The 27,456-nt window shown below is 50.1% G+C and overlaps 3 protein-coding genes across 4 annotated transcripts in view; 1 reads left to right on the forward strand and 2 right to left on the reverse strand.

Annotated features, from left to right (window-relative positions):
• Nucleotides 1-5,986, reverse strand: part of hs3st1l2 (heparan sulfate (glucosamine) 3-O-sulfotransferase 1-like 2) — a 6,565-nt gene extending 579 nt beyond the window's left edge. Inside the window, exons 1-3 of one of the 2 annotated variants that reach the window (XM_041233566.1) lie at nt 5,678-5,986; nt 1,696-1,814; nt 1-1,463 (exon numbers count right to left, since the gene is read on the reverse strand). The exon at nt 1-1,463 is cut by the window's left edge and continues 579 nt beyond it. In XM_041233566.1, the coding sequence (XP_041089500.1) occupies nt 155-1,030 (876 nt within the window). In that variant the 5' untranslated portion in view covers nt 1,031-1,463; nt 1,696-1,814; nt 5,678-5,986 and the 3' untranslated portion in view covers nt 1-154. The remainder of the gene's footprint in view (nt 1,464-1,695; nt 1,815-5,677) is intronic. The other variant, XM_041233567.1, reaches the window with a different exon arrangement.
• On the reverse strand, nt 3,857-14,396 carry polm (polymerase (DNA directed), mu). The gene is made up of 13 exons (XM_041233408.1): nt 14,315-14,396; nt 13,128-13,334; nt 12,639-12,816; nt 12,121-12,216; nt 11,285-11,455; nt 11,054-11,125; nt 10,537-10,657; nt 9,936-10,068; nt 9,439-9,541; nt 8,954-9,226; nt 8,448-8,604; nt 4,451-4,564; nt 3,857-3,987 (listed from the first exon to the last, which is right to left on the reverse strand). Exons 2-13 carry the CDS (start codon nt 13,310-13,312, stop codon nt 3,857-3,859), a joined length of 1,734 nt encoding a protein of 577 aa, XP_041089342.1. The 5' UTR covers nt 13,313-13,334; nt 14,315-14,396.
• A 1,422-nt stretch (nt 14,397-15,818) lies between these two features.
• On the forward strand, nt 15,819-27,015 carry LOC121303012 (SH2 domain-containing protein 6-like). Its single transcript, XM_041233409.1, has 17 exons — nt 15,819-15,859; nt 17,486-17,511; nt 18,706-18,740; nt 19,441-19,478; nt 19,574-19,667; nt 20,024-20,085; nt 21,454-21,511; nt 21,928-22,050; nt 22,499-22,527; nt 23,284-23,323; nt 23,441-23,522; nt 24,303-24,333; nt 25,262-25,363; nt 25,599-25,667; nt 25,805-25,963; nt 26,138-26,282; nt 26,997-27,015. Exons 1-16 carry the CDS (start codon nt 15,857-15,859, stop codon nt 26,252-26,254), a joined length of 1,068 nt encoding a protein of 355 aa, XP_041089343.1. The 5' UTR covers nt 15,819-15,856; the 3' UTR covers nt 26,255-26,282; nt 26,997-27,015.
• Nucleotides 27,016-27,456: the final 441 nt, after the last annotated feature.

Here is a 27,456-nt window from a genome sequence, read left to right on the forward strand (position 1 = left end):
CAGGATTTTGTCCTGGGACATTTCCAGTTTAATTCCAGTTAAATTGCAATGTAGTCCAGCCCCGATTCAGCCCTGATTCAGCCCCGATTCAGCCCCAATTCAGCCCTGATTCAGCCCCAATTCAGCTCCGATTCAGCCCTGATTCAGCCCTGATTCAGCACCAGTCGAACCTGCGCCCCACCATCTCAAAGAACCTCAGGTTGTGCTCTCTGAAGTGCCGGCAGAGCCGCTGGCGGACGGCCAGCCGGACGGGGGGGTGTGGGCGCCCCTTGGACTCATCCAGGCAGCGATGCCGGCCCCCACTCTCCAGGCAGAAGAAGCCCTTGGTGCTGTTGAAGCGGAAGTCGGAGGGGGAGATGGCGGGGGCCAGCGAGAGGAACCCCTCCACCCTGCGCAGCTCAGGGAAAGGATCCCGGATCAGGGCTTCCCCGTCCACCACGTGGATCTGCCCCGGGAGGAAGCAGCGCAGCCAGGCAGCCAGCTGGAGGTGATAGATGCTGCGCTGGACCGCCTTGTAACTCAGGTCCAGCCTCCCCTCTCGGATCAGCAGCTGCTCCAGTTGGGGGTAGCCCTTGCCTCTCTCCCTGCGGTTGCTGAGCACCTGGGTGTAGTCTGACACCAGCCTCTCCACAGGGTCCCTCACGATCAGGAGCAGCCGCAGCGAGGCGTTCAGGGCCCGGGCCCGTTCGGGGGCCACCGGGGAGGAGAAGTACCCGGGGGTCTTCTCCACGGTCAGCTGACCCGGCAGGGATTCTGGCATCTGGGCCCGGTACCAGCTCAGCCCGCGCCGGTAGTTGTGGTCCCGGTTGAAGAAGTGGATCTCGGATTTCGCCGCACGGACGTCGGGGTGCATGTTCAGCATTTCCAGCAGCGCCCGAGTGCCCCCCTTCCGCACCCCAATGATGATGGCTCCCGGGAGCCGCTGAGCGGGGCCCCCTGCCACCCCCTGCAGACAGGAGGAGAGCTGTGCCTGGAGGAGGAAGAAGAGGGAGAGGAGGAGGAGGGAGAGGAGGAGCAGGGTCCCGATCATCACTGCGGAGACTGACCGGAGCTCAGTGCCAGAGCCTGGGGTGGGAAGCAGGGAGGAGGAATGCTGCTGTTATTAATTCAGCCAAGTTTCTCGCTGCTTTTAAATGCCCTGATTCCCTCTGAAAAGACACTAAGAATTCATTATTATTATTATTATTATTATTATTATTAAAATGCCGGCTATATTCAGGGATGAAGCAGGGAGAATGCAGTCTGATTGTTCGAAGTCCTTTGATCTGAGGGAGTTACAGATTCAGGGTCCTATTCCCTAGAATGCATGGATTAGTTATTCAGAGAGCTGGAGTCTCTTGCTGATTTTTTTTAACAAACGCTCTGAAAACGTTGCAGGTGCTCAGGAATGTCCTGACCATGTCTGCAGAGCCGAGCCCAGCCAAGCCAGGCCAATGACGTGCATCTCCCTGAGGGAGGGTGATCTGTAAAGACAAAACAAAAACGATTATTATTATTATTATTATTATTATTATTATTATTATTATTATAGGAGCATTATGTCCTGTACGTGTTTGTGGAGGAAAAACGATTATAATATAAATAAATAAATGCATTTAAATCAAAAATACACCTTTAGTGGAATAAACTTAATCCAGACGTATCTAGCTTCACGCATAAACAGCATTGCAGTATTTCAGTGCAGTGTCAGCGTACCTTTGCAACTACGGCCACAGTGACATCTGGTGGCACAGAATGGCACTGCAGGCGTGGCGAGAACACGGGACAGAATTCGGGCCTCAAAAATAGGGTCACATTAGCGACACGGTGCACAGCTGCAGACAAAAACGCTGCATCACTTATGGTTTAAGGATTGAGACAAAATGTATGAACATAATTTAGATCTTTTATTTAACATCATGCAATCAAAGAGAAACTACACAATTGATATCGCAAAAGTCTGCCGACTGCTGTTAATGCACTTCATAGGGAATTTAAAATCGATTTAACAAAAGAAAAATAAATAGCATTGCTATCAGCTATAATAACTATAAAACAATTACTCGCACCGTGAAGCCGAGTTACACACAGCTCTGCTCCGGCCTGATATAGAATGAACTCGCCCTGCTGCATGAAGTGGATTGAAGCCCGCTTCATAATCTTAACATTACACACCGCTTTGCAGTTTTACACATGCTTAACAAAATAAATAAATAACAAATCCTAGGTGATTCAAAACGTTTGCCCACAGCTGCCTGTAAAGGTATTGCCGTACGGACCGAGGGCGCCCTCTGCGGGTGATACTAATTCCCTGCACGCCATGACAGGCTGCCACTAACTTCCTACAGGTTACTGCACGGTGGAAATATGTGTTTATCACCCCCCCCGTCAACTCCCCCCCGCCCCCCTCCCGGTGCCCGAGCCAGACCGAAATTGCTCTCTGGGGACACGGCTGTCTCTTCAAGGCGTCACCGCGTTCCCAAAGCGGCGGGTTTGTGTGCGTCACGGCACACGGTCCCCAAGGTTAGAGACGCGCGTCTAATGCAAAAACAGCCCGCTTTAATGAATGGAGGCGCCGCAGGGAACATGGAAAGACTTTTTTTAAAATGTGTTTCTTTGGTTTTATTAAGGTTTCTGAATGACGTTTACAGCGAATTCAGTAGATATTTGAGTTTACGTCAACTAATTGGTGTGTGTGTGCATGTGTCTGTGTGTCTGTGAACATAATTTAGATATTGCAATCAAATAAACTACACAATTTTTGTTATACGGGGAAAACTACAGAGCGGCGCGCAATTCAATAGGTCGGCGTTATATTAATCCGCAGCTTCGTGAAGCTGGATCAGTTGACTCTGTAAAGAAGCGCTTCTCCGCCCCGGGTCCCGGGACCCCCTTGTCGGCTGGTTTTCATTCCAGCCGAGATCTCGGTCACTGAACCAAACCCGTCATTGAACTGGTAATTAACTTAATTGGGGTGTTTTTAATTGTGTTCAGCTCTGAAACAGTTGGAGATTTCAACTTAACTATAACATAATAACTTGAACCCTGCAAGTTGTTAGACGCTGAGGACAATTTAAAAAAATATATATAATTAAGCTAATTATCAGTTCAAGTAAGAGTCAAGTTAAGTAATTGAGAGCTGACAGATGGTTGAAAACCATTGCTGTGATGAAAATAGACCCAATGAATGATGAGAGAGACAGAGGGAGAGAGGAGACAGAGACAGAGAGGAGAGAGACAGAGACAGAGACAAAGGGAGAGAGACAGAGAGAGGAGACAGAGACAGAGAGGAGAGTCAGAGAGAGAGAGACAGAGACAGAGAGAGGAGAGAGACAGAGACAGAGAGAGAGACAGAGAGAGAGAGAGAGACAGAGACAGAGAGAGAGACAGAGAGAGAGAGAGAGAGAGAGAGAGAGAGAGAGAGTAGAGAGTCAGAGAGAGGGAGGGAGAGAGAGACAGAGAGAGGAGAGAGACAGAGACAGAGAGAGGAGAGAGTCTTGGTTGGTGGCTACCCTACCACTGTACCCTCTATGAAAGTTTAGCGTGGCCCAGTCTGGAGAATAGAAGGCTGTGATTTTAAGTGTTTCGTTTCAAAGGTGCACACTGGAAATGCTCCAAGTTTCCTGACATCTCTGTTAGAGAGACGCAGCTGTCCTCGGGCACTGGGATCAAACGACGTGCCCTTTGTGCAGATCTAACACGGGCTGTGTGCCTTTTGAGTATCAAACATCTCAACCCTGGACACGAAACCAGCCTCTTCTTCGCCAAAGCCTTTTTGGAAGTGGGTTGCAAATCCTGTAAATACTGATTCATATAATTCTCCACCATGACCTTGAGCAGTTAATCTGCAGGCATCCAGCTGAGTTTCTAATTAGACTCACTTAACACCCCCTTCCCCCTCCTCCCCCTGGCCTCTCTCTATCTCTCCCTTGCCCCTCTCTGCCCCCTTCTCCTCCACTGCCCCCCTCTCTCCACAGATATCTGGGTCAATCATTAAATTAGTTCCCCCTGAGAGAGAGGAGAGAGGGAGGAAAGAGAGAGAGGGGGGGAGAGAGAAGGGGAAAGGGGGAGAGAGAGGGAGAGAGAGGGAAAGGGGGAGAGAGGGTTAGAGACAGGTAGAGGGGGAGAGAGGGAGGGAGAGAGGGAAAGAGAGAGGGAGAGAGACAGGTGGGGGGGGGGGGGGGGGCTATCCTCCAGGGGTTCAGTTTCTCTCAGTTTTGTTTCCGCCTCGCTGGTTGCTCTCTTTATTAAACTACACAGCAGGTGAAGCGCTGCCGGGGTGAGTCCCTTAGCGACCGTCGCCACGGAAACCATTCATTAAAAACAAAAACAAAAAAACCACAACACAACATTCATTAAGGACCAGGAGCCAGTGTGTCATGGAACCCACACTCGGAACATGAAAAGCAACGAGGCTTAATGAAGCAGAAGGAGTTTGTTCTACAGGGTGATGCACAGCTACTGATCTGACAGGAGGCGCGCAGTCCCCCTGCGGGACAGCTCGTTCCCAGGTTCTTCACCTCGCCCCTGTGCTTGATACCCGGGGAGCGAGGGGTTAACAGCGCAGCGCTCAGCCTCTCCCTGGCTGTGTGTAAACAGGGGCAGGTGGGTTATTATCACTGGAGCGCTGGAGAGCTCAGGGGAGGAGGGGAGGGGAAACTGAACGCTTTCCCAGACCTCTGTGCTTTACAATGCTTCCCTGTGCTTTACCAGACCTCTCTGTGCTTTACAATGCTTCCCTATGCTTTACCAGACCTCTCTGTGCTTTACAATGCTTCCCTGTGCTTTACCAGACCTCTCTGTGCTTTACAATGCTTCCCTATGCTTTACCAGACCTCTCTGTGCTTTACAATGCTTCCCTATGCTTTACCAGACCTCTCTGTGCTTTACAATGCTTCCCTATGCTTTACCAGACCTCTCTGTGCTTTACAATGCTTCCCTGTGCTTTACCAGACCTCTCTGTGCTTTACAATGCTTCCCTATGCTTTACCAGACCTCGCTGTGCTTTACAATGCTTCCCTATGCTTTACCAGACCTCTCTGTGCTTTACAATGCTTCCCTATGCTTTACCAGACCTCTCTGTGCTTTACAATGCTTCCCTGTGCTTTACACACACAGACACCGGTGGTGATAAATGATGTCAGTGAACAAGTGGCTCATTGATCCAGACGATCGATTCGCAAGCGATCAGTCCGCGGCTGACATTGAGCTCTCGTTCCTGGGCTCAGCTGCCGCGCTGACGAGAGCAGGGCACAGTTAGGCACGGCACAGCACAACACAATGAAACGGTACACAGTGCAACCCAGCTTAATGCTACTAAACCCAACACAACCGAAGCCAGCGTCACGCCGCTCTCCCCAGCGCAGCCCTTCGCTCAAGCCTGCCTCCCCACCCGACTCTGAACGGAACGGGGAAATGCTAAAACTGCAGTTACAACGTTTCACTGCTACTGCTGTGTTCATGTGCCACCATCTCATTACACAGACAGGGCGATCAGAAAGATTACCACTTCAGAGATGACGGACTTACTTGGCAATCACCGACAAACATGTATATATATATATATCTATATATATAATATATATATAGTCTATATATATATATAGTAAATGTGTATTGAATCTGTATTGTTTTCAGTTTATTTCCTCTTCCCTGATAAATAAGCAGATCAGCATGCAAATGAGAGATGGGACATTACCTGTTCAGATTGATTTCCTTTTCTATCCTGTTTCCTTGATCCGCAGGTAGACAGGCTTCCTTATTTCAATGAAGGGTACTCCCTCTTCCCCTTTCTCTCTCCCTCCTGCCCTCTCCTCCTCCTCTCGTTCTGTGAAAGGCTGAGACGCTCCGTCTCAGAGACAGAGTAAGTGTGTGTAATGCTGAGAGCGAGAGTGTGAGAGCGAGTCTCTGGCAGTCAGCGAGTTTGATCAAACACTGACACGACTCTACTGGGAAAACTCTACTCCTGTTATTTGTTTAGAACCCTCCCCTACCTCTCCCCCCCCCCTCTCTCTCTCTCTCTCTCTCTCTCCTCCGGATTTCGTTGGATAGAGAGCGAGTAAATTTCAGTGGGGGGGGGGGGCATAAACCATGGTACCCGAGCATACTACTAGAGATCGTAATACACCCCCCCCCCCCCCCCTGGGTGTGTTGAATTAGATGTGTAACGACAGATAGATAGAAAGCAAGACAGACCGTTCGCAAAAGGGTGATCTTCAGAAAGAGTCACAGAAGTGTGCTTTACAATGCTTCCCTGTGCTTTACCAGACCTCTCTGTGTTTACAATGCTTCCCTGTGCTTTACCAGACCTCTCTGTGCTTTACAATGCTTCCCTATGCTTTACCAGACCTCTCTGTGCTTTACAATGCTTCCCTATGCTTTACCAGACCTCTCTGTGCTTTACAATGCTTCCCTATGCTTTACCAGACCTCTCTGTGCTTTACAATGCTTCCCTGTGCTTTACCAGACCTCTCTGTGCTTTACAATGCTTCCCTATGCTTTACCAGACCTCTCTGTGCTTTACAATGCTTCCCTGTGCTTTACCAGACCTCTCTGTGCTTTACAATGCTTCCCTATGCTTTACCAGACCTCTCTGTGCTTTACAATGCTTCCCTATGCTTTACCAGACCTCTCTGTGCTTTATGATGCTTCCTTGTGCTTTACTGTCACTATAGGGATCTGCAGTGAACGGCTGGCTCATTCACAGCTCCAGTCTCAGCTGTTGTGCATCAATATTCAAACAGAAGCAAGTGAAATATTTATAAATTCAAGTGTTTTTTTTATTTTTCTGACTCCCAGGGGTATTAAACTTTGCTGCACTTTTAGATCCACGTTTGACTGAGTCCTGATCCCTTGAAGCTCTGTGACCACGTTCCACAATGAGAGAGCGAGACAGCGAGAGAGAGCAGGTGGAGAGAGAGGGGGAGGGGGGGGGGGGGAGAGAGAGAGAGGGAGAGAGATGGGGGGGGGGGGTGGGGGGCGATAGAGTTCTCGCCAGGTGGAGGAGAGAGAGAGAGAGAGGGGGGGAGGAGAGAGAGAGAGAGAGAGAGAGGGGGGTCTCCGTGTGTGAGGGGGGGGCCCAGAGTGACACAACTCCCCCCCCGTCTACAGTGTGTGACCTCAGGAGCTGTGTGGGATGGGCTGGGGTCGACATGTGAGTCCGGGGGGGTGAGTCACAACACTCCCCCCCCACACACTGACCAGACCACCAAAAGAGGGAGTCACACACTCCCCCCCGACACACTGACCCGCCCCACAGAGTACCTGACTGGGGGGGGGGTGTGAGTGGGCTGGTCCGAGTGTGACACTGGGCAACCACACTGACCAGACCTCGACATTGTGTGTGGGTAACAGCAGGGGGGGGGGTCTCAGGCGTTACCTGGTGCGGGGGGAGACCACAACCCCAGTCCCAGGTGAGTGAGGATCCACTAACTTTCTAGAAGGCAGGCACGACTTCGGCGCCCGTCCATGGTAAAGAGACACCTATCGTACCTGTGGTTATGTCAAGTCAGTTAGTTAGTCAGTTAGTGAGTCAATGCTTACGATTCCCAGGTAAGGAGTTGACTGGACACCTGGTACAGTGTGTGTGTGTGTGTGTGGGGGGGGGGGGGGGTGTCGCTCAGGTACAGTGTGTGTGGGTGTGTAGGGGGGGGTCCCCCCCCCCAGGCGCAGACCATGTACAGTGTGTGTGTGTCACCCCCCCCTGGGGGGGAGGGGAACCATGTCACACTCAGTGGTACACCACATCCCCCCACCCATCGTGGTAGGGGAGGGTCCACGATGGGAACACACAACATCCACCCCCTAGGTAGGGGGGGGAGGGGGTTCCAAAAAGGTTCACAATATTTGTATCAGTGTGTGTGTGTGTGGGTGGGGGGGGGGGGGGGGGGGGGGGGGGGGGGGGTGGGTTCCTCGCTGGTACAGTGTTATGTGTAACCCACCCTGGGAGGGAGTTCCCTCGCTGGTACACCGGTGTGTGTGTGTGTGTTGTGTGTAGGGGATCACCAAGGGGGTTCAGCTGGGTTACAGTGTCGTGTGTGTGTGTGTGTGTGTGGTGTGTGTGTGTGTGTGTGTAGTGGGTGGGGAGGGGCCCTCAGGGGTCGAGTGTGTGTGTGTGTGTGTGTGTGTGTGTGTGTGTGTGTGTGTTCGTGGACCAGTGTCCCAAGAGGTACCATGCACACACAACACCCCCCCCCCACAAGTGAAGCGGGGGGGTCCACACACACATCCCCACCACGGGGAGTGGGCGGAGGTACCATGTCACACACATCACCCCCCCCTCCCCAAGGAGCACCATGTGGTAGTGGGGGGGATGGGGGTTCACCCCCCCTCCAGTGTGTGTGTGTGTGTGTGTAGTGGGGGGGGGGGGTTCCTCGCTGGTACAGTGTGTGTGTGTGTGTGTGTGTAGTGGGGGGGAGGGGGTTCCTCGCTGGTACAGTGTGTGTGTGTGGGGTGTGTAGTGGGCCCACTAGGGGGGATGTGACCATGCTGGTACACAGGTCCACCACATGGGTGTGTAGTGGGGGGGAGGGGGTTCCTCACCCGCTCTCGCTGGTACAGCCCATGGCTGTTCAGACTCATGTCTCGCTCCTGGCTGGCGAAGCGACGCAGGTCTCTCTCAAACTGCTGAAGGGAGGGGGGGAGAGAGATGGGGGTTCATCTGTGACCAGAGTCTCCTAATTAACCTGAAGAGACTTTAATTCAGTAATCGACACACGATGCCTCGCACACTGACACTGTGATACTGAGACACACACACACACACACACACACACACACTGAGACACACACACACACACACACACACACACACACACACACTGAGACACACACACACACACACACACACACACACACACACACTGACACACACGTGGAATTGAATGGATCAGTTGCAGCTCCCCCTGCCGTTCCGATGATTGCACTGCAGCTGCACCCCATGAGCGCTGTCGAGGGGACCCGGTGACTCACTCACCTGCGACCCGGTCCAGCCAAGCAGGGCGTACGCAAACTGGCTGTAGGGACAGATCACCAAATCCACTCGCACCGCCCTCCACCCCCTCCCCTGGGCCCTTGCTTCCTGGGCTGGGCCGGCACTCGAGGCCCCCGGCTGGGGGTCCCCGGGCGGGGCTCCTGGCTGCTCTCCCAGTTTGAGGATGGAGAAACTCCGGTTGAAGTGATCCATGGGGCCAGCCTCCCTCCCCTGCCCCTCAGAGCCTTCACTCACACGCTGGTACAGCAGCACGCCCTGTGGGGGGGGGGGGGTGGAGTTAGGATTTTACTGTGAGTTTAATCAGACAGACCTGAGCTTGTTGCCTAGACACACTGGGGGCTGATCAAGCTCAGAGTTAAACCTGGACTGGATCACACTGCTGTGCAATAGGAGTCTGATGGTGGAGGGGGGGGGTGCTTGGGATTTTTTTTTCAGAATGCAGAGGCTTGCCCCTCCCACTCTCTTACCTGGCTGTCCAACCAGCTGGTGAGCTTGCCCAGAAGCCCCTCCTCTTTCCCCTCCTCTGGGTGTGTGATCAGGAGGTCCACATCGTGCCCCGCCTCCTTCCCCCTGCATGGTAGAGGAGAGAGAAGAGAGAGAAGAGACAGGGGAGAAGGGAGAGAAAGGGGAGGGGAGAAGAGAGGAGAGGGGAGAGGAGAGAGACAAAGAGAGGGGAGGGGGAGAGAGACAGAGGGGAGAAGAGAGTCGAGAGGAGGAAAGGGGAGAGGGGAGAGGGGAGAGGAGACAGAGAGGAGGGGAGAGAGGTGAGGGGAGAGAGGCAAAGAGGGGAAGAGAGGTGCTTCAAAAATGAGAACGTTTCAAAGCTGTGTGCTATTATAATCTATTCAACAGTAGATTTTAATTCTTAACGCACAGAGACAGAGACAATTACAGAGAGACGCACAGACACAGAGACAATGACAGGCACACACACACACCCACGCACACACACACCCTGCTTTACCTCCGGAACCCTCCAGTCAGTGTGACCCGAGCCCCAGGCAGGATGCTGTGGACCGCCTCCTTCACAATCTCACCAATGGTGTCAGCCTCAGCCCTTGTTACCGAGCAGTTTAGGTCCTCATAGTACCGCACCCCTGCACAGGGCAGGTTGGAGAACGAGGTCTTAGTAATTTTTAATACAATGGAAATGAATTCAAAACAGTGGCTTGATGATTAAAGAAAGGGGCTCGATACCAGGAGGTTCAAATCCCAGCCATTGACTCGCTGTGGAGACCCTGAGCAAGCCACTGAACCTCCTTGTCCTCCGTCCTTCAGACACAAAACAAGCGAGGTCCTATTGGAAGAGACTCTGCAGCAGCAGCGGTTGTTGATGAAGCAGAGTTCACCCCCCTGGTCTCTGTGAGTCGCTCTGGATAACAGCCTCTGCTGAATTACTGATTCATAATAATAATAATCTGCTTGTTGATGGATAGTTGGTATTTCACTTTGTGAAGCCGGTTCATCGCGTCGCGGCTCGGACGAGGAAGGACACCGCACACTAACAGGACTGGTAACAAGGCCCGTTCCGCGAGCTGAAAGGGTCATCAAGGCTGTGTGTGTACCTGCTTCCTGCTCTCTCGACAGTCGGTGCCCAGAGGTCAAGAGGTCACCGGGAGTCCGAAGCCCCTCCCTCGCCCAGCGGTCAGCTGTCTTCACCCCCACCCCAAAGATACCAGTCAACGCCTGAGGAGAAAACACACCTGTCAATACACTGGAAACAAACAGGGTGAGAAACTCACACACCAGCCAGTCCTGGGGTTCAGAGCTCCCCTCAGTGAAGTCTATTATTATTAATATTGCAATGATCAGGAGCCAGGAGTTTGAGCAGGGTTAGAAACTCACACTAGCCCTGCTGCTGCACCCAGTCCTGGGGTTCAGAACTCCTGGCTCCTGATAATTTCAATATTAATAATAATTACTTTGTTAGAGTGTTTCCCTACACTTTCCCCTCTGCTGTCAGTAACATCGAACTGCAGGCAAGTAATGTAAACTTGAAAATGTTATGATGAGGGTGCAAAACGGCATGGAATTAAACAGGGAACGTCCCTGTTTTGGGGTTCCCCCCTCCGGGGTCCCCACCTTCATGGCTCGGTAACGCTCAGAACGGAGGACCCCCTCCACCTCCCCTGACACCCCGTCTTCCAGAATCTCCTGAAAAAATAAAAAATAAATAAATTTTTTTTTTTTAAATAAACGATTCACGCGATTCTTATATGAACAGTCCTAGCACACCGTATCAGTGTGTGCTGGTTCTGTTGAGCCCAGGTTTGGTGTGCTGGTTCTGTTGAGCCCTGGCTCTCACTTACTCACCTGGATGATTTTTCGGGAGTGTTCCCCGAGGCAGGGCGCCCCCCTCAGATCCTCCATCCTGGACACGGAGAATGGGAGGGACCGCAGGACAGACCCCGCCCTCCGGAACGCCAGGCCACGCCCCTCGCTCTCTGAGAATTCCGCGTTCTCAGCCAGGACCTCCAAGGCATCCTGGGGAAAAAGGGAAACAAATCTGAAATTAGAGGATAGAATTTCAAATGTATTACAATGCTTCCCTATGCTTTACCAGACCTCTCTGTGCTTTACAATGCTTCCCTATGCTTTACCAGACCTCTCTGTGCTTTACAATGCTTCCCTATGCTTTACCAGACCTCTCTGTGCTTTACAATGCTTCCCTATGCTTTACCAGACCTCTCTGTGCTTTACAATGCTTCCCTATGCTTTACCAGACCTCTCTGTGCTTTACAATGCTTCCCTATGCTTTACCAGACCTCTCTGTGCTTTACAATGCTTCCCTATGCTTTACCAGACCTCTCTGTGCTTTACAATGCTTGCCTATGCTTTACCAGACCTCTCTGTGCTTTACAATGCTTCCCTATGCTTTACCATACCTCTCTGTGCTTTACAATGCTTCCCTATGCTTTACCAGACCTCTCTGTGCTTTACAATGCTTCCCTATGCTTTACCAGACCTCTCTGTGCTTTACAATGCTTGCCTATGCTTCACCAGACCTCTCTGTGCTTTACAATGCTTCCCTATGCTTTACCAGACCTCTCTGTGCTTTACAATGCATCATGCTTTCGCTGTGCTATTACTGGGGAAGATTTTCGGGGGGGGGGGGGGGGGGGAGCAGAGTAAGAAGGGGGTGTGATTACAGTGAAGATCTTGTTGCGGTGGTCCAGGGGGGTCCTCCTCTGACAGGCGTACGCAGAAATTCGGTGCTCCCCTGGATCGGAGCGGGGTGCAGACACCTGCAGAACCATAAATACAAGTGAACCTGGGGTATCTCTTACTGCTGCAGGAGATGCCACCTCAGAGACGGGAAAGAGACTCCTGGGAGATGCCACCTCAGAGACGGGAAAGAGACTCCTGGGAGATGCCACCTCAGAGACGGGAAAGAGACTCCTGGTTTCACTAGGAGTTTAATAATCAGACACACCTGAGCCTGTTATACACTGGGGCTGATCAAGCTGCTAGTAAAACCTGGACTGAGTGACAGTGTTGTGCAATAGGAGTCGGATTCCCATCCCAGTACGCAATGTATTCGCTCATTATAGCCGGGAGATATTAGAAATCAAAACACCATGAACCCTTAGGGCTGTATCCGGCCCTGTTCCATGCTCTACGTTCTGTGTTCTGTGTTTTACGTTCTATGCGTGAGTTCTCGACGCACCTGTAGACGGTGTCTGTCCAGGATTTCCACTGGCCTGCCTGTCTCCATGCTGTCCGTGAACCAGCTGATGTCCAGCAGGGACAGCGAGCTGGGTGTCTGTCCCCCTGTCTGTCTGTCCAGCCACTCCCACACTTCGTCCCCAGAGTTACTCTCTGACACCAGGTGAGTCACACTGTCACTGAGGAGGGGAGGGAAGAGGGGAGGGGAGAGAAGAGGAAGGGAGAGGAGAAGGGAGGGGAGGGGAGGAGGGAGAGGAGAGGGGAGGATGGGAGAGGGGAGAGGAGGGGAGAGGGAGAGGAGAGGGGAGGATGGGAGAGGAGGGGAGAAGGGAGAGGAGGGGGAGAGGAGAGGGGAGGATGGGAGAGGGGACTTAGAAGTTATTTGTACATGAGGTACTCCATAGAAAACAGTGATAATATAACTGCTATAGCACTGGAAACCAATTCACGCCGCGCATCTATCGCAGTGACGCCGTCTCCCGATTCATACCCGAGCGTGTCCTGCACCTTGAACCCCTTTCTCCGCGCCAGCTGCGTGAGGAAAGCTCGCCGGCTCGACCCCATCCTGCGCTCCAGGAGAAAGACCTCAACGCCGGGGAAGCGGTTCACGGGGGCCGGCGCCTCGAACCCTGCGACCGCGCCTCCGTCCTTCCGTCTGCGCTTCAGGGGGACCATCGCCCGTCTCCCACACACGCCCCTGAAAGAAACCAGGCAGATATTTACACTGCAGGAGATGCGTCTCGTACTGTCGGCGGTCCCAAGGCCCAGGGAGAAACCGGCGTTTTGATGTTGCATTATTATTAGTCTTTATAAATACTGTTTATCTGATTGTTTAGCAGAGGCTTTTATCCAAAGCGAGAGTAACTAACATGGGGGGAGAGACACCTGCAGAAGCGCCGCTGCGGTCGTTCTCACACGCACCAGCAGAGGGAGTACACTTTCAGAGGCAGTCTGGATGTTGCTCAAACTTGATGCATTTCAGGCAGTTTCACAAATTGGCTGTTTTTTTTTTTGTCATAACAAACTCCAAGTGTGTTATTTGTCACTATTTCTATAAACAGTGTGTCATTCCGGACAGTTTTAAAAAATAAAACAAACACCACCTTGTGCTGAGCGAACAATTCTCAATATTAATTTTCACTAAGAAGGTACGGCATGTGTGTTCATTTTTTTCACAATGTAACAAACCGGGTTTCGGATGCGCTGACCGGTCGGATCCGGTCCCGTTATCCGAACTGTCATAACCGACTCGCTCCTGGAAATGGGTTTTAAATGAAGATTTTAAATCAGCGAGTGCAGCTGAAGGGGTTAAACTGCATTAGAATGACGACTGATGTTAATAAACGGGTCAACTCGCAGCGATCTCCCGGGTCTAACCCGGGTCTAACCCGGCTGCGGGCTCTCAGCACCGCCGGCTGTATAGCTGCTAAACATAAGCGATTCTACAATAGCAATTACAGCGATAGGCATGGGTTAAAGTCTAGGGTTAATCTATTTTCTGATGTCTGTCTAATAATAATACCTGTTATTATTATTATTATTATTATTATTAAATAAGCTCCAACTCAGTCCTGCTTGTAATTTGGCGCAAAGAGCAAAATTGGGAGCTTCGAATCTATAAATATAATAATAATAATAATAATAATAATAATAATAATAATAATAATGAACACTGACCCGATCTGCTCTCCTGCAGCTTCTTCAAATTTTCTCCATTCGCAATTCAAACGCGACAGACACAACAACTACCCAATCAGAGGGCGGGGAGGGGCGGGGTCTCATTGGGGAGAGGGCGGGTGCTGAGTGACTATCCCCCAATCGCTGATCCAGGATCAGTTTGACGCGCAGTCCGTAAGCCCCGCCCCGAAGTGGTCGAGCCCTGCCTCTTCATGACGGCGCAGAAGGCAGAGCTGACGTCACTTAGGGGCAGGAGACTGGACGATGGCATAACAGAGATGTAAAGAACTCTATGAATTTAACCAGAGTGAGCTGATTCAGGATGCTCAGGGAATTATAACCGACTGGGAATGTAAATATCGTAAAACAGTGACACAGAAATACAATTATTAACGTTCAACCCTGACCAGAGAGGGACACAGACACGCTGGAGGCTGGAAACGCAGAGACGCTTTGCAGCTTGGAAACTGCTTTCAGGCCGCTGGTCAAATAGAATAGCGATTCCAGATTAAAAAAAAAAAAAAATCAGGCGACTGCGTGATCGTCTCATTTAATGGTTGTCTTTAACAGAGCACACGTGCAATTCATTTAAAATAGAGAAAAGGAACACAGATTCCCCCCCCGACGCTTTGCATTCTTTTGCATAGTGGCTCTGCTCCAGGGTCCGAAGCATGAAGAAGCCTTTTGTTCTGTTAGTAGCGCTTGGTGACGTCAGTTTGCACGCCTCTGATCTGAAACAATGGTCCATTGTCCGTGCCAGTAATTGGAACTTTCACGTCCACCGTGACCCCCTCTGCCCTGCAGAGTTTGGCAGTCCGCTAGCACGGAAACAACGAGAGGCGGGCTGTACCATTGCTGTCCATAGGGGGAATAAAAGGCACGTGCGTTTTTAATTAATACATTACACGTGGTGTTTTGTTTTCGTGCACCAGACCAGGAAGTGCAGAACTTAATAACATTAATATTAATATTAATACCAGCACTGTCCCCAGGCAGCGAGGACGTTTCAGACAAAAACCCTTCAGCCGTGTGGAAAGGAAAGGAAACCCAGCGCAGTATATTATTATTATTATTATTATTAATGTATTTCTTGTAACTAACTATAGGAGTTACCCAGACGTGTATAATAAAATAGAAGCACAGTGAGATGCAGGATTGTCAAGCAGCACAGAAGCAAAGAAAGTATCTGGGCAGGGAGGTGTGCTTCAAAACATACAACAGTTTATAGAGCTGAGTGACACAGGGCTTAAAGGGTTAACCTGGGGGGGGGGGGTCACCTGCATCCTCTATTCTGAAGAGCACTTTCTTCCTTTCACCTCTTCTCCCTCCCTCCCTCTCTCTCTCTCTGTTTCCTTTGTTTTCAAAAGACAACTGCAGACGGTGAGAACCGACAGTCAAGACAAAAATTGTAGGAGAGGTACGTCTCCGATGCACCCCCCCCCCCCCCCCCCCCCCCCCCCCAAGGATTTTGTCGTTAGAGAAGAGGAGAGTACTTGAACACTGACATCGCGCTGGACACGGTGCACTCAGGAGTTCGGGAGCATGGTAAAGTACAGCTGCTTATATACCAGTGTGTGTGTGTGTTCTCAGTGTGTATATCTCAGCATGTGTGTGTCTCAGTTTGTGCGTGTCTGTGTGAGTGTGTCTCAGTGTGTATATCTCAGTGTGTGTTTCTCAGTGTGTATATCTCAGTGTGTGTTTCTCAGTGTGTATATCTCAGTGTGTGTATCTCAGTGTGTGTATCTCAGTGTGTGTTTCTCAGTGTGTGTATCTCAGTGTGTGTTTCTCAGTGTGTGTATCTCAGTGTGTGTTTCTCAGTGTGTGTTTCTCAGTGTGTGTTTCTCAGTGTGTGTTTCTCAGTGTGTGTATCTCAGTGTGTGTTTCTCAGTGTGTGTATCTCAGTGTGTGTTTCTCAGTGTGTATATCTCAGTGTGTGTTTCTCAGTGTGTATATCTCAGTGTGTGTTTCTCAGTGTGTGTTTCTCAGTGTGTGTTTCTCAGTGTGTGTATCTCAGTGTGTGTTTCTCAGTGTATGTTTCTCAGTGTGTATATCTCAGTGTATGTTTCTCAGTGTGTATATCTCAGTGTATGTTTCTCAGTGTGTATATCTCAGTGTGTATTTCTCAGTGTGTGTTTCTCAGTGTGTATATCTCAGTGTATGTTTCTCAGTGTGTATATCTCAGTGTGTGTTTCTCAGTGTGTGTTTCTCAGTGTGTATATCTCAGTGTATGTTTCTCAGTGTGTATATCTCAGTGTGTATATCTCAGTGTGTGTTTCTCAGTGTGTGTATCTCAGTGTGTGTATCTCAGTGTGTGTTTCTCAGTGTGTGTTTGTCAGTGTGTATATCTCAGTGTGTGTTTCTCAGTGTGTATATCTCAGTGTATGTTTCTCAGTGTGTATATCTCAGTGTGTGTTTCTCAGTGTATGTTTCTCAGTGTGTATATCTCAGTGTATGTTTCTCAGTGTATGTTTCTCAGTGTGTATATCTCAGTGTGTATATCTCAGTGTGTGTTTCTCAGTGTATGTTTCTCAGTGTGTATATCTCAGTGTGTGTTTCTCAGTGTGTATATCTCAGTGTGTGTGTCTCAGTGTGTATATCTCAGTGTGTGTTTCTCAGTGTGTAACTACAAGGTGTCTCCTGAGTTCTTGCAGTCAGATCAGTGAGGCATTAATCAGTAAATCCTGTAAAATATATTCTGCTGTTACTCATTTTTAAGGAAGTTAGATTAGCAAGTTTTTAGTCAGAGCTACAGTAGGTTCTGGTATTTTGCCAGGTCTATGCATACAGATTAAATGCATTCATATCAGCTTAGAACAGAAAGAGATAGAGAAAGAGCGAGAGAGGGGGGAGCAGGCGTGGGAGAGGGGGTTTGAGAGAGACAGGGAGAGGAAGCAGCAATCACACAGATAGCATCAGTTCTGCTTGCTGGTGTGAAGACAGACGGCACATTGTCAGCAGAGACTACATTCGTGTTTCCTTGTTAATCATGATGAGAGAGGGAGGGAACGAGAGAGGGAAGGGGGAGACAGAGAGACCAGTTTGCGGTCTCAATTTTCTCCCGTTCAATGTACCTGGAGTGGAGCGGCTCTCCAGGACCGGGGTCAGACACGGCTTTCGGGATAACAGGGTGATCCTTCTTACCTTTTCAATCTTTGTTTTTGTCTTTCACAGAGTTTTCTGGGCAGATTTAAGAAACCGTAAGTATTGCTGTAAGAATACATAATAATTAATATACAGCAGCGTGCCCATGCATTAGAACACCCCATTGCTTCTGTATCAGAGCACCCCATTGCTTCTGTATCAGAGCACCCCATTGCTTCTGTATCAGAGCACCCCATTGCTTCTGTATCAGAGCACCCCATTGCTTCTGTATCAGAGCACCCCATTGCTTCTGTATCAGAGCACCCCATTGCTTCTGTATCAGAGCACCCCATTGCTTCTGTATCAGAGCACTCCATTGCTTCTGTATCACAACATCCCATTGCTTCTGTATCAGAACACCCCATTGCTTCTGTATCAGAGCACCCCATTGCTTCTGTATCAGAGCACCCCATTGCTTCTGTATCAGAACATCCCATTGCTTCTGTATCACAGCACCTCATTGCTTCTGTATCACACCACCCTATTGCTTCTGTATCAGAGCACCCCATTGCTTCTGTATCAGAGCACCCCATTGCTTTTGTAGTTCTGATTTGCTGTGCTTCTGAAATCAAACCGCTGGAGCTGAAAATCTGGAGCAAAACAGGCGAGTGAGGGATTGTCTCATTTAATGGATGTCTTTAACAGAGCACACGTGCAATTCATTTAAAATGGTCAGAGAAAAGGAACACAGAGACACACATGATAAAACGCAGGAGACTTTTTAGAAGCTGTTTAAGACGCCTGATTAAAGCACAAAGCGGTCGAACATTTTCACACCCCAGTGCCTATTGTTTCTGTATCCCTGATTACCGAGCGGAAACGGAGAGTCTCACACCCAGAGGTTTCCATGCAGGCGGGTATATGCATGATCTCGATGGCAGGTCTGGAGGTGTTCTGATACATGCGCACACTGCTGCATTTACATTAATAATATTTAGATTTGGGCTGGTCCCGTTCAAACCGATTGACATTATTTTAGTAAAAAAATAACACTAAAACAAGCTGTCGTTTCTCTCGCTTGTGTTTTGCGATGCCTTATCTGTTTCCCAAATGTCGTTTCTCTTTTATCTGTAATCTGCTTTATCTATTTAAACAAATCTTTAGATAAATACTGTTTCAGCCCTCCCTTCCTCCTTGCTCCCCCCCCCCTGACTGCTGTGAAATGGACCAGCCCGCGGTGAGCGCATTGTATCTAATTGTGATGTCATAGAATTTCAACCTGGGTTAACCCCGCCTCTTGTCCCTCATAGGCTCGGTGTCCCCCCAGCCCCGCCCAGAAGAGCAGGTGAGTGATGAGGTCACCGCGCCTCATTCTCTTGCCCTCAAAGAGAAGGAGATGGATCTCTTTCATTGGGTCTAATAAACAAGCTTCCAGGACCTCAGAAAGTCTTCTCCTTCAGGGAAGAGTAGGAGAGAGAGATCGAGGTTTACGTGCAAAAAAAAAAATATATATATATACGTTACAAGAACACAAGAACAGTAATGCAGGGAAAGAAATAATTGTGAATAAAAGGTAAATAAATACAACAAAGTGGTGTAAATAATATATACATACACATAGGTATACATCTATAGGGTAGCATGCACAGAGGCGGTGTCTGAAGGAGTTGGCTCTTTGCTACAGCGGTATTGGCACTGTGCTTTAGTGCAAGGGGACCCAGGTTCATGCCCGCCCTCAGCCTGTGTGATGCGCCTGCCTGCATTATTGCTATTATAGTAATATCAGCAATTGTATTAAGACAAACATCTCTAATAATAACTAAATGCATTTTTAAAGAAATGAGCAGGAATTGTAAAACCCAGCATTCTGGCAACGATCGGTGTGAGTCCGGTTACTTTGACTGGAGAAGCAAGTCTTTAATCTCGGTCTTAAAAGCAAGGTTTGACCCCGCTCTGTCGCTCCTCCTCCCTCACTGTCACGCCTGCTGCTCCTTAAGGAAATCACAGCTCGGCTTTGAACTGGGATTTGTATTTTTCCACTGCAGAAGCCGGCAGCGATAAGGGATGGCCTGCGGATGAGTTTGTGAGTATCTTTGTGAAAATAAATACATAAATAAATAACCACGACAGCCCTATTCTCAGCCCCAGCAACGTTATCATCCCCCCTTCCTGTTTCAGGACGATGAAGACGGGGATACTTATGAAGCACCCCCCTGCGAGCGCATGAAACTACCGCCCCCCCGGCAACAGGAGGACGAGGATGTCTACCTGGGTACGAAGGGACAGCACAGAGCACAGATGGGAATCAGACTCCCTCTGCACAGCAGTGTGATCCAGTCCTGGATTCACTAGGAGTTTAATAATCAGACACACCTGAGCTTGTTAGCTAGACACACTGGGGGCTGATCAAGCTGCTAGTAAAACCTGGAATGGGTAACAGTGCTCTGCAATAGGAGTCTTATTACCAGCCCTGTTGTTGTCACTATTATTATTATTATTATTATTATTATTATTATTATTATTATGTGTGTAGGGTAGCTGACTGCAGGCTGTTGGGGTTACTATTGATCTAGTAAGTGCACAGAAACACTGAGCCTAAATCCTCTCTCTGTCTCTCTCTCTCTCTAGAGAGGACGTCGTCGAACCCTGGTAACACACCCAGACAGATCCCTCCTCCCAGACCTGTCAAGGTGAGCACACTGCCAGGGCTGTCTGTCTGTCTCTCTGTGTGACTCTCAGTGTGTGCTCAGGTCTCAGTGTCTCAGTGTGTCAGTGTCTCAGTGTGATCGCAGTGTGTCAGTGTCTCAGTGTGTCAGTGTCTCAGTGTGATCTCAGTGTCTCAGTGTCTCAGTGTGATCTCAGTGTCTCAGTGTCTCAGTGTGATCGCAGTGTGTCAGTGTCTCAGTGTGATCGCAGTGTGTCAGTGTCTCAGTGTGATCTCAGTGTCTCAGTGTCTCAGTGTGATCGGAGTGTGTCAGTGTCTCAGTGTCTCAGTGTGATCTCAGTGTGTCAGTGTCTCAGTGTGATCGCAGTGTGTCAGTGTCTCAGTGTGATCACAGTGTGTCAGTGTCTCAGTGTGATCTCAGTGTCTCAGTGTCTCAGTGTGATCGGAGTGTGTCAGTGTCTCAGTGTGTCAGTGTCTCAGTGTGATCTCAGTGTGTCAGTGTCTCAGTGTGATCGCAGTGTGTCAGTGTCTCAGTGTCTCAGTGTCTCAGTCTGTCAGTGTCTCAGTGTGATCGCAGTGTGTCAGTGTCTCAGTGTGATCGCAGTGTGTCAATGTCTCAGTGTGATCGCAATGTCTCAGTGTGTCAGTGTCAGTGTGATCTCAGTGTCTCAGTGTCTTAGTGTGATCTCAGTGTGTCAGTGTCTCACTGTGTCAGTGTCTCAGTGTGATCTCAGTGTGTCAGTGTCTCAGTGTGATCGCAGTGTGTCAGTGTCTCAGTGTGATCGCAGTGTCTCAGTGTGTCAGTGTCTCAGTGTGATCGCAGTGTGTCAGTGTCTCAGTGTGATCGCAGTGTCTCAGTGTCTCAGTGTCAGTGTCTCAGTGTGTCAGTGTCTCAGTGTGATCAGTGTGATCTCAGTGTGTCAGTGTCTCAGTGTGATCGCAGTGTGTCAGTGTCTCAGTGTGATCGCAGTGTGTCAGTGTGTCAGTTTGTCAGTGTCTCAGTGTGATCTCAGTGTGTCAGTGTCTCAGTGTGATCGCAGTGTGTCAGTGTGTCAGTGTGTCAGTGTCTCAGTGTCTCAGTGTCTCAGTGTCTCAGTGTCTCAGTGTCTCAGTGTCTCAGTGTGATCTCAGTGTCTCAGTGTCTCAGTGTGATCAGTGTGTGTCAGTGTGATCTCAGTGTGTCAGTGTCTCAGTGTGATCTCAGTGTCTCGGTGTCTCAGTGTGATCGCAGTGTGTCAGTGTCTCAGTGTGATCTCAGTGTGATCTCAGTGTCTCAGTGTGATCTCAGTGTGTCAGTGTCTCAGTGTGATCTCAGTGTCTCAGTGTGATCGCAGTGTGTCAGTGTCTCAGTGTCTCAGTGTCTCAGTCCTTCTTGTTTCTCCTCCTCTTGCAGATCTCGAGGTCGGTGCCAGAGATTGAAGAGCAGTACTTCAACCCCAGCGCCAAGAAACGTAACCCTCAGCTTTACCCATTCCTACACATCACATCGGCAAACTGACATGAAATTAACATGTCTCACAACTCTCACACTGTCACTCTCTCACTGCCACTCTCACACTGCCACGCTCACACTGCCACTCTCTCACTGCCGCTCTCTCACTGCCGCTCTCACACTGTCACTCTCACACTGCCACTCTCTCACTGCCACTCTCACACTGCCACTCTCTCACTGCCACTCTCTCACTGCCACTCTCACACTGCCGCTCTCTCACTGCCGCTCTCACACTGCCACTCTCACACTGTCACTCTCTCACTGCCACTCTCACACTGCCACGCTCACACTGCCACGCTCACACTGCCGCTCTCTCACTGCCGCTCTCACTCTCTCATTCACTCTCTCTCTCTCTCTCTCTCTCTCTTGTTTTAGCTCCGCAGATCAATCGAGAAGCGAAGCCTGGGAGTGGTATGAAAGCCCCGCCCCTAAAGAGAGACCCCGCCCCTGACCGACTGCCGCCCCGCAGACCCGCCCCCGCAGCCCAGCCCGAGGAAGGTACCGCAGCGCAGCACGCACGCACGCACGCACACACGCACGCACACACGCACGCACACACACACACACACACACACGCACGCACGCACACACACACGTACACACTCGCACTCACGCACACACACACTCGCACGCACACGCACGCACGCACGCACGCACGCACAGACAAAGATAATAATAACAAATTATTATTTATTTTGTAATTTCTTTGGCAATACTTCTACTGTAGTCATGCTAATAAATAGAGAGAGAGAGGCACTACATAATCTTTAGCATTATCATTCAAATATAAATAAACCACGGTATTATATTTTCAACACATTGCTAGATATAGATACATATTGAAAAGCTGCTGTGTATTCCATGCATTATATCTCTGCTCTGTGGTCAACGTATCGCCGCCCTGGTGGCCGTCCTCTAACCCCGCTGCTCTGCGCTTGTCTTGCAGACGTCTATCTGGATCCCAACGAAGGACAGGTAAGCCTCTACAGCCAGCAGGCTTGACATTATTATTATTATTATTATTATTATTATTATTATTATTATTATTATGAATGAGTTAGTTAGCAGACGCTTTTATCCAAAGCAATTTACAGAGACTAGGGGGGGTGAACTCTGCTTCATCAACAACCGCTGCTGCTGCAGAGTCTCTTCCAATAGGACCTCGCTTGTTTCACGTCTCACCCGAAGGACGGAGCACAAGGAGGTTCAGTGACTTGCTCAGGGTCTCACACAGCGAATCAGCGGCTGGGATTTGAACCCTCCTGGTATCAAGCCCCCTTTCTTTAACCACTGGACCAGTCTCTGCTCGCTGCTGTCTCTCTGTGTTCAGTTTTGTGTTCAGGTCCCAGTCTCTGCTCGCTGCTGTCTCTCTGTGTTCAGTTTTGTGTTCGGGTCCCAGTCTCTGCTCGCTGCTCTCTCTCTGTGTTCAGTTTTGTGTTCAGGTCCCAGTCTCTGCTCGCTGCTGTCTCTCTGTGTTCAGTTTTGTGTTCGGGTCCCAGTCTCTGCTCGCTGCTCTCTCTCTGTGTTCAGTTTTGTGTTCGGGTCCCAGTCTCTGCTCGCTGCTGTCTCTCTGTGTTCAGTTTTGTGTTCAGGTCCCAGTCTCTGCTCGCTGCTGTCTCTCTGTGTTCAGTTTTGTGTTCAGGTCCCAGTCTCTGCTCGCTGCTCTCTCTCTGTGTTCAGTTTTGTGTTCAGGTCCGTCTCTGCTCACTGCTCTCTCTGTGTTCTCTGCAGGGGGATGGTGATGAGGAGCTGTATCTTGAACCCAACACAGGTGAGTTTCTCTCTCTCTTTCTCTCTCTCTCTTGCTGTCACTGCTCTTCTTCTGTCTCTCTCACTCTCATTCTCTCTCTCTGTTTTCATTGCATTCTGTCTGTGTGTTTATTTCCAGCCTGCCCCCCCAGCCCACGGAACACAGCCAAACCGGGGGTCCCCCCCCCCTCACCGGGACCCTGCAACTACAGGAGCCCCCCGTGAGTACCAGGACCCCTGATTTCAGTGTGTGTGTGTGTGTGCAGCGCTGTACTGATTCACTCTGTGAATGAATCACAATGCTTTCTCTGCATGATATATTTTAACAGAGGTCTGTATCGTTTGTATTGGAATACACGACCACAGCACAGCGCATTGTAGTTAAAGAACTACAGCTCCCAGCATCCCTCACCACCGCCGCAGGGCACAAGGCATGCTGGGAACTGTAGTCACAGTCGCTATCGTTTGTATTGACACTAGACAAAGAGCGGTCCTTGAACGAAGAATCTGTGTGTTTTATGTTTTATAGCTAGTATGAACACACTCTCTCCTGGTCTCATTTTTAACAGCATGGTCCGTCATTAACTGATCCCTTGATCTTATCATGCCTCCTGCTTCCCCCCCCCTTCTTCTCGAAACTCTCCTCCTCTTTCACTCACCTCCTTTATCTCGACCGCTCTGGAGTTCAACCGAGACTTCGATCCCTTCGTTTTTTTTTTCTCTGCTGAAGAGATTGGATTATTTGAACCAGTCCTCCCAGTAGCTGTTGTGGGACCAGCCCAGTTTGCCCTTCTCTGTTTAGAACATCTGAGAATATACCTGCCTGTTGTTTTAGTGGGTTGGTGGTGGGGTGGGGGGGGGGGGCCGATTGCTAGCACAGGGTCATGGTTTTGTATTTTTTTGTTTTTTCGTGTAGCTCTGGGGTGTATTAAGATACGTATGAAAGTTTCTAAATAAATAAATAAATCGCTTTTTTTTACTTTATTTTTTTTATCTAACAGTCCAAAGCCTCCATTGCCTCAGTCGAAATCAGTAAGCGTTCATTTGTTCATTTACATTCATTTTCCCATTAATGTTAATCTGAGTGGTGTTATTAATATCTCTCTCTCTGACTCTCTCTCTCTCTCTCTCTCTCTCTCTCTCTCTCTCTCTCTCTCTCTGTCCTCTCTCTCTCTCTCTCTCTCTCTCTGTCTCTCTCCTCTCTCTCTCTCTCTCTGTCTCTCTCTCTCTCTCTCTCTCTCTCTCTCTCTCTCTCTCTCTCTCTCTCTCTCTCTCTGTCTCTCTCTGTCTCTCTCTCTCTGTCTCTCCTCTCTCTCTCTCTCTCTCTCTCTCTCTCTCTCTCTCTCTGTCTCTCTGTCTCTCTCTCTGGTTAGCTGACGAACTGCAGTGTCCACAATGTTGTAAAGAGAAAAAATTAAATAACTAAATTATATTGATTTATGTAAATTCTTAAATAAATAATATATTTTTAAAAAGACCTCTCTGTGCTTTACAATGCTTCCCTATGCTTTACCAGACCTCTCTGTGCTTTACCAGACCTCTCTGTGCTTTACAATGCTTCCCTGTGCTTTACCAGACCTCTCTGTGCTTTACAATGCTTCCCTATGCTTTACCAGACCTCTCTGTGCTTTACAATGCTTCCCTATGCTTTACCAGACCTCTTTGTGCTTTACAATGCTTCCCTGTGCTTTACCAGACCTCTCTGTGCTTTACAATGCTTCCCTATGCTTTACCAGACCTCTCTGTGCTTTACAATGCTACCCTGTGCTTTACCAGACCTCTCTGTGCTTTACAATGCTTCCCTATGCTCTGTTAGTTTCAAACGTCTTTCGTTGAAGTGGTTAATTGTCATTGAGTATTTCCTGCTAGAATCCAGTATGAACTGGGATGCAGGCAGTTAGGATCACAGTGCGTTATCTCTGCAGTGACAGGGTGGAGGTCTCCTCAGCTGTTTCACTAGAGAGGGATTCTCACTCTGAGTCCATATCTAAGTGTCCCCACCCTCTTATTCTCAGCAGCCAATCCAACGCCAGTGAGGTCATCTCTGTCCAGTGGTCCCGAGGTGGGTGTGTCTGTTTATTTACACTTCCTTCCTGTCAGCTGACACTTGGTGTGTGTGTGTGTGTGTGTGTGTGTGTGTGTGTGTGTGTGTGTGTGTGTGTGTGTGTGTGTGTGTGTGGGGGGGGGGGGGGGGGGGGGGGGGGGGTCACATTACTTGCGTTTGTTTCATTAAAGTCTCACATACCTCTTTCACACAGTGACCCTCTCTCTCTTCTCTCTCTCTCTCTCTCTCTCAGGGCTGTGAGTGGTTTGCTGGTTCCTGTGATCGCAAGATGGCCGAGTCTCTGCTCTACAGGATAAACAAGGTAACGAGCAGAGTGGCAGCTCAGCGTTCACACAGTGCGCACACACACACACACACACACACACACACAGAAACACTACACACGCACGGCTGCGCAGTGTCCTACAGGGGAGGTCTCTCAGTGTGTCTCTGTTTCAGGACGGCTCATTCCTGGTGCGTCTCAGCTCGGCTCAAAGTTTGAAGCAGCCCTACACTCTGGTGGTTCTGTACAAACACAAAGTCTACAACATCCCCGTGCGCTACCTGGAGAGCAGCCAGCAGTACGCACTGGGGAAGGAGGGCAAGAAATCAGAGGAGGTGAGAGAGAAGGGGAGAGGGGGGGAGAGGAGGGGAGGTGAGAGAGCAGGGGGGAGGAGGGAAGGAGTACATGGGTACAGAAGTTCACTGTGTTCAGTATTATGAGTTGCAAGAAATATAAAATTGATATTTTATTTGAATAAAATGTTTAATTCCCTCTCCCCTCTTCCCCAGCTTTTCTCCAGTCTCTGTGACATCATCGATCACCACAGGAAGAACCCTCTCCTGCTGATTGACAGCAAGAGCAACGCCAAGTACAGCAGCTTACTGACTCACCCTGCGCGGGCCTGAGCGGGACGGGACCGCAGAGACCCTGACCGATGTTGTAGGGTCAACACAAAACACACCTGCGGCATCCACTCAATGAGCGGGACGGGGACCGCACCCCCGCTGACCCTGACCTGACCTCCTCCCTTGACCTACCCTGATTGGGGACTGGCGGGACGGGACGCTTAGAGAACCTGAACCTGCGTAAACACCTCTCCTTCATCTGAGTGGGACACAGGGATATGAGAATTCCCGGGACGAGCCGAATAGAGAAGAGCAGTAGGACCCTTTAAGGACCTCTAGTGGGGACCTCCCTCTTGGGAACTAACCGACTACACCCTCCCGGACTCTGGGCCTGAGCGGGACGGGGGACCGCAGAGACCTGACCCTAACCCTAACCCTAACCCGAGCTCCGTACGCCTCACCCGGCGTGCGGGCCACGTCTTGGCACGGGACGGATCGGGACGAGACCCAGACTAGAGACCCTAAGCGCCCGGCCCATCTATTACGCGGGCCTGAGCGGGCGAGACCCGAGTCAAGTGGAGACTCTTAACCACCCTACTCACCCTGCGCGGGCCTGACACGGGACCGCAGAGACCCTGACCCTGACCCTAACCCTAAACCCTAGCGACCTGAACCCACGGGTGTTCTAGACCGCAGGAGAACCCTAACCCTGACCCACAGAAGTTCACTGTGTTCAGTATTATGAGTTGCAAGAAATATAAAATTGATATTTTACCCTGACCCTGACCCTGACCCTAACCCCCTAACCCTAACCCTAACCCTGCGCGGGCCTGAGCGGGACGGGAACACAGAGCTAGAGACCCTAACCCTAACCCTGACCCTGACCCGCAGAGACCACGGCCCTGAGCGGGACGAGAACACAGAGCTAGAGACCCTAACCCTAACCCTAACCCACCCTGCACGGCCCTGAGCGGGACGAGACCGAGCAGAGACCCTGACCCTAACCCTACCCTAACCCTGCACGGCCCTGAGCGGGACGAGAACACAGAGCTAGAGACCCTAACCCTAACCCCGACTCACCCTGACCCCTGCACGGGACTGACCACAGAGGACTTGACTGCCCATAACCCTGATCTTGCCTCGACTCTGGGGATTGGCTGGGTGGGCCGTGCCGGGACTCGCCCTGCTTGGTAGCCCGACTGGGATTGGTGGATGAGGGGACCCTGGGTGTCCCTCGGCGATAGTTCACGGGACTGCCTCAC

The sequence above is a fragment of the Polyodon spathula genome, chromosome 31 (genome assembly GCF_017654505.1).
Source record: "Polyodon spathula isolate WHYD16114869_AA chromosome 31, ASM1765450v1, whole genome shotgun sequence".
Lineage (NCBI taxonomy): Eukaryota > Metazoa > Chordata > Actinopteri > Acipenseriformes > Polyodontidae > Polyodon > Polyodon spathula.

Excerpts from the sequence above, each read along its gene's own strand:
- polm (XM_041233408.1), bottom strand. The coding sequence starts at position 13,312 with ATGGTCCCCCTGAAGCGCAGACGGAAGGACGGAGGCGCGGTCGCAGGG. Across the intron at positions 10,658-11,053 it reads AGCGTTACCGAGCCATGAAG|GCGTTGACTGGTATCTTTGG; the intron begins GTGGGGACCCCG and ends TTTTCTCCTCAG. Across the intron at positions 4,565-8,447 it reads GCATGGTCACATCCCCCCTA|CCAGGGAGAGGCTGAGCGCT; the intron begins GTGGGCCCACTA and ends GTTTACACACAG.
- LOC121303012 (XM_041233409.1), top strand. Across the intron at positions 21,512-21,927 it reads CAACCCCAGCGCCAAGAAAC|CTCCGCAGATCAATCGAGAA; the intron begins GTAACCCTCAGC and ends CTCTTGTTTTAG. Across the intron at positions 22,051-22,498 it reads CGCAGCCCAGCCCGAGGAAG|ACGTCTATCTGGATCCCAAC; the intron begins GTACCGCAGCGC and ends CTTGTCTTGCAG.